This window comes from Prorops nasuta, unplaced genomic scaffold (genome assembly GCF_024137725.1).
Source record: "Prorops nasuta isolate Cenicafe-Biocafe unplaced genomic scaffold, Cenicafe_Pnas_1.2 PNAS00004, whole genome shotgun sequence".
Classification (NCBI taxonomy): Eukaryota; Metazoa; Arthropoda; class Insecta; order Hymenoptera; family Bethylidae; genus Prorops; species Prorops nasuta.
In genome coordinates this window covers 1,754,509-1,760,674 of record NW_027116801.1, presented here as the reverse complement: position 1 = coordinate 1,760,674, position 6,166 = coordinate 1,754,509, and the positions used below count along the sequence as shown (strand labels likewise).

At 28.1% G+C, this 6,166-nt stretch overlaps 1 protein-coding gene across 3 annotated transcripts; it reads left to right on the top strand.

The window, feature by feature from the left end:
• Window positions 1–631: 631 nt before the first annotated feature.
• Paip2 (polyA-binding protein interacting protein 2) lies at window positions 632–6,152 on the top strand. Of its 3 annotated transcripts, none has more exons than XM_066725558.1 (4): window positions 632–697; window positions 1,545–1,755; window positions 1,856–2,041; window positions 2,126–6,152. In XM_066725558.1, exons 2-4 carry the CDS (start codon window positions 1,582–1,584, stop codon window positions 2,222–2,224), a joined length of 459 nt encoding a protein of 152 aa, XP_066581655.1. In that variant the 5' UTR covers window positions 632–697; window positions 1,545–1,581; the 3' UTR covers window positions 2,225–6,152. The 3 variants fall into 3 exon arrangements, with proteins under 3 accessions (XP_066581655.1, XP_066581654.1, XP_066581656.1); XM_066725557.1 differs by having other exon boundaries at window positions 637–771; XM_066725559.1 differs by lacking the exon at window positions 632–697 and adding an exon at window positions 904–1,124.
• Window positions 6,153–6,166: the final 14 nt, after the last annotated feature.

The following is a 6,166-nucleotide window of genomic DNA, read 5'->3' as shown; positions in this document are numbered from 1 at the left end:
TCACAAACTCACGTCACTCCGATCTACCAATCGCCTGCCTGCCCATTTAATGTAAATATACTACGCGAATCAGAGACATCGTCTAAAAAAATTAAGAAATACGCAACTCAAATCCGTACTATTATATACCTTATATACGATAAAAATATCAAGATTTCATTTAATTAAAAAATCTATATTAATTAGGAATTAGTTTTACCGCTTTTTCTTCATATTATTAATATTTTGTCCATATAACAATCATTATTGTACGTGTATGTGTGTTTTGTATAATCCTGAGCTATATATATGCATATATATTACGGACTCCCTCTTCAATGGTATTATAATATTATAATTAATAAATTCGAAATTTTAATATAGAAAAATTATTCGACTTTTATTTTCCTTATACTACTAAAATTGCAGCTGTTTTAAATGTAATATAGATTTTAGGAAGATTGAGATTTACATTAGAGAAATTAAGCAATTAAAATACCACTAATCTTTATGCATGAGAAAAGAAAAATTAGAAGGTATTTGAAACGAGGTTGTAAGTAACCGTTTATAATTTATGAATTTTCTGATTTAAGTAAAATGTCACATACGATTCATACTAATCCGTTTGGTAGAGTCCGATCCAGGATGGTGGCAGCACTGTTTGGAATTGCTTGCATTTACTACTCCAATCCGTTCCAAGTGCTAATCTGTGAATTCGGTACGTATTTTACTGATGAACTGCGTAAATAGTGATTTCAGTCATAAAATTATCCTGGAAATCCTGATATAAAGGTAAGTTCGAAGCACTCCAAGTGCTCCCTGCGATTTTCCCTCAAGATAACAATAGAAAAGCGTCTTAAGAATACGTTGGCTCCACAAACAATTTTTCCGCGATTGCTCTGAGAGCGACAGTTAAAAATGGTTGCCCTGTGAATGATCTGTCAAATGTTTTTCTCAACTTTAGTCTGGTACCATTAGACCGTACAAATTTTTCTAAATTCTCAGTTTAAAAATTATCCAGTGAAGAAATTCTTAGTAAATCGAAGAAGTAACGGCCCGAAAAAAATTCGTTGTTGGTCCTTAACTTACTCCCATATGTGTATGTGAAGCAATCGTGTTTAAAACATTTCGTTTGTTTTCCGAAGGTAGTTCAATTGGGTTCAAGGCTATATTTCGTCAATTACTTTTAAGAAACTTTTGATTCACGCTTACTTTAAGCTTTAATTCGGTCATAATTCTCACACATTAATGAGAAAAGCTCCGATTAGCCTCATGCACAGATAAATATCCGTGTAGTTTTTTGCTAGTACCAAAAATAGCTAGATATGCATAAAAATAGATCTCAAGAGAATTCTTGTTTGAAAAAATCCTCTTCATATATATGTATTTTTAATTAGTCCCTCGTTTCATAAAAATAAAATAATTAATAATACTTAATTATATATCATTTCTATAAGTATATATATATACATTAAACAATAGAGAATAAGACTGATTTTTGAAAAGGTATATTGTTAAGTTGTTACCTTTGAAAGGTAAAACTTTATCTATTTTATTTCTTATAGGAAATAATTTTACTTCACTGTCAATCATATACCTGGTATGAAAATGAAGATTCCCAGTGGTGGTTCTGGTAATGGTTACTATGGCCATGAAAATGGTGTCACTTCATATTTGGATCATAGCTATGAGGCTGAGGTAGAACATCAGGCAGCAAATGACACCGACTTCTCAGAATATTTGTGGATGGAGAATGAGGAAGAGTTTGACAAACAGGTATTTTGTTTATTTAAAAATCAAATACTATTGATAACTGTATAAACAATTTTATTACTTTTTTAACAAAATAATAATCTCTTGGTTTATTGTTTTTCAGGTCTTACAACAGCTAGAAGAAGAAGAGTTAATGGAAGAATGTTTAGAGGCGATGCTTGAAGAAGAGAGACAGCATGAGAGAAATATATGTGCTACTGCTTGGTCTACCATCACTAACAATTCAGAAAATAACGAACTATGTCAACAACTTAGTGGTCTCAAAATGCATGATGAACTTGCTAAACAAGTAAGTCTTATTTTAAGCGATTGATTTACATACTACTTAAGCTTATCGATAAACTCCATCATCATATTTCCCTTTTCTTTTCAGAGCACATTGAATCCAAATGCAGCAGAATTTTTCCCTGGAGCATTTTCTGCAGCAACAGCAGTAAGTAAATCGTCGGGTGTCACTGCAAAATCATCGTAGAGAAGCTTGCTATTTTCTCTTGTTTATATATTAAAATAACAAAAAAAAAAAATGGGTGTTTATGATGCCCGAAGTCCAACACCCTCAGTCAGGCAGTTCTGTAAACTGATTTCTGTTAGATATATATAGGACTGACCATACGTACAAAGAATATACAGAAGTATGGAAAAGAATAGCATGTAACATTGTTATATGTTGTACTAAAATAATGAAATCAGTTATATAATCTTAAATAAAAGCGTGTATTGTTCATGTTCTTAAAGACAGGGATAAAATGAAAATTCCATGTATAATTTTTGTCATTGCAGTGAATATTACACTGATAGAATACATCTAGAATGATATGCAGATTATCTTTGTTTCTGCTGCTTTATTTACATATAAGTATTAGAAAAGAAATATCATTAACATCCGTAATTTGTCTAAGTTATTTACGTAACACTAAAAACAATTAAAAAATTCAGTTATATCAGAAAGATCTAGATTTTACCACTACTTGTATGAATCTTAGACTCTTGATGAGGTATTGGCAAAAACAAAACAAAACGAAAAAAAAGGCAAAAAAAGAACAAGCACAATATTTATAAATCGCTTGCGAGCTATAACTTTGCAATTCAATATTAAGGCTGTATCTTGTGTCATAGGTACAGATTTTCAACTACATGTCTTTTCAACCAAATGCTGAATGCTTATTTTAGCTTGATACCTTGTTTTTGTTTAAGAGTTCCTTTTACTGTATTTACAATATATTTAAACTATTCTTTGCAGCATAATTATAAATACTATTGCGTTATAAATAATGAGACATAGAATATTAATTATACATACATTACGAGAGACAAATTTTCTAAAAGAAAAACACATCATTGTGTTGAAATGCTGAATGACTTTCATATTATATAGAATATGTCACTATTAGAATTTTAATCATTGTATTCATAGCGACGTTGTTTGATGATTATTAAAGATTTCATAATTTAGAAATAAATATAAGAAATATCGAGTTCTCTGTCAGCATAAATTTAATCAATATAAAGATCTCAAATGAAAGTCTACCACAGGCTGTGAGAGACTATCGGACTCTCTTCAGTTTCAATGAGAGTCAGCACATTGCTTACTTATTTTCTAGAACAGTTTCTAATGATGTATTTCAAAATTTTATAAGTTGTAGATTATGAATTGTAATCTTATATAATAGATATATATTAATGTGAAATAGTGTAAAAGGTGCATGTACTTCAATTCAAAAATCCACTTGGATTGCAAAAAGGTTGATCAATTAAATTTTATAATTTATTAGTTAGCACATTATACTTCATGTAAGCATGTTTTCTCCGTTTAATATCGACAGCTTATAAACTTCCTGCATTCGATCGTTCGCTAGATTGTTAGATTGGTCTTCCGTTATTATGGTTAAAAAAGAATAATGCCTTTCATTTTTTCTATCTAATAAATGAAATTTATAGTTGCTTCAAATACAAACTATTTGCAATTCAGGCTGCGGATTGTGATTAAAATGTGATTTCACTGCTTTTACAATTAATACTGTATATTTCTTTTTTTTTTAATCATTATATAAGTATATAGATGTATAAATTTTATTAACACTTTAATTATTAATATCATTGTATTGTTAAATGCAAAACGGTCATGTAAATTTTTGTGCGAAAACCTGTGTATTTTAATCACAATCTTAATATGTAGCATAAACGAGAGAATTGTGAATACAGAAGGAAATGTGTTTAGACGAATATGTTCTTTGTTCTTCCGTGGAACAACGCATCTTTTATTGACAATATATTGTATATTAATCTCTAAATTATTTTTAATGTCTCAAATGTTGGTAATATCTTTTTAAATTAATTCATTTCTGTCTAATGTGATATAACTGAATCTAAAAAGACAAATTCTATAGATAATAATTCGATATTGTTTATTTTATGGTTAAAACAGAAAGAAAAGAATTATACTATTTAACGAAACGCACGAATTCATTAAATTACAGTTAATAAATTTGCAATATATTTACCAGAATAAGATTAATATAAAGATTTTTTTATCAATTGCTTGAATTCGCTTTGTATTTATAGTTAACTTATATAAAGTAGAATCTGAATTTAATATGCCATTTAATTAAAATATTTTTGACAAATTTTATACGCATCCCTGATAAGTTTTTAATGCACATTAAATAAAATAAATCACTTTGTAAAGCCTTTAGATGTTATTTAGAAAAGGTATGATTACAACTCACTAATATTTTATTGATTATCAAAGTAAGATGGCTATAATTAGGAACGATTTTAAAGCTATGCGAATTTGTCAAACATTAGAGTCGGGCAGCGCGAAAATTATGTTACGTTTATTTTAGTAACTTTACGCAATAGACTGCAATATTTGCTATTAGAGATTGCGATAAATAATGTATATTTAAATAATTCTTTACAGAATTTCATTTCAGCAAAACTACTGCTTTACGAAATCATTGAGTATCATGTTGTATTACTTTTACCTGTATTTTGATTCTAATTGTTTACATTTATTGAAATTGTAAATTTTCACAGTTTCAATCCTCTCTCACCTTATATAATACACGATAATACTACCTGTAAATGCTATTACTAATCTTTCAAAAAATTCACAAGTGGCAATAGTATTCCATCTACTTTGACAAAAAATTCGATCAGTTCATAATTGAAATGGTTATAATTATTTTCAATAGACTGAGTCACTTGTGGGTTTCTGAGTGTATGTCGTCATCAATTTTACTATGAATTCTGTTAAGTAACAAAAAAAAGTACAAAAGCAAAATGCTATAAAAACAGTGGCATTTGTGGGTAACACTTAATAGTAGAAAAACTATTCTTTTAATAATCATTTAATATAAATATGTAGATAATATTATTGTTTAACATAAAACGCGCGTTTATGTTAATCACAAGCTAAACCATTATTTTATACAAGAATTAATGTGATGTATTCTGTCATTGCCAGAACTTTTCGCATTTGTGATTTTTCCACATCACGTGTTTATTTCTTTTATATAGCATTTAATATGTAGCATAACAATAAAATACAGATGTACGTATAAAAAATGCGTGTAACACTTTTATCTCCTTATCTGAATAGAAAAGAATATGAATAAGAAATACAATATCTTCAATATAATTATTTTAAAAAGCATTTATTTATATTTGGCAAATACACCAATCGTGACAATAAAATTTAAGACTTTCGCGTTAATTAATTTATGATTTTTACAGAGTAAAAATATAGTAATTGATGCTGTAACCCATGAAGATCCCGTTTGATATAACATACACATTATGAAAAATAAAACTAAAATTAAATAGGAGTTAATAGTTGTATGTTATTATAAAATAATAAGAATACTTCATTTATGTTTGTCAGAAGAATATTTCAGACTTTAATGTCATTGTAACGATTTTCTAGGCTATAGGAAAATTTATAGACAATCGACCTCTATATTTTTCATGACTTCAATTAACCTAAATAATACTTTAAAATAATACTCATCAGAGAACAATTTCGTGAATTTCGATGCATTTAATATTCAAAGCGATACTAAAATAGTGGAACCATTTTTAAGTAATAATTGCTGGCATTTTATTTTTATGTAACTGATATGTAGTTTTTTTTCACGGCTTTTCCTCAGACAACGCAATTTATAGAAAATATTTTGTCATGTGTACTTATAGGTCGACATATCGACAAATCCATATCAAAGGTCACGAGTAAGCTTGGAATAGGAATGGAAATTGGATCGAATATAAAAAGTGTTATATAGAACTCATACGATGCAGAAAATCGTTACAATAATATGTATATCTCGTACAAAGCATACTTAGTTGTTTTGAAAATTAAAACATTCTACGCTTATTTTGATACCTTTTAAAAGATACTATTATATATTATTTTTTT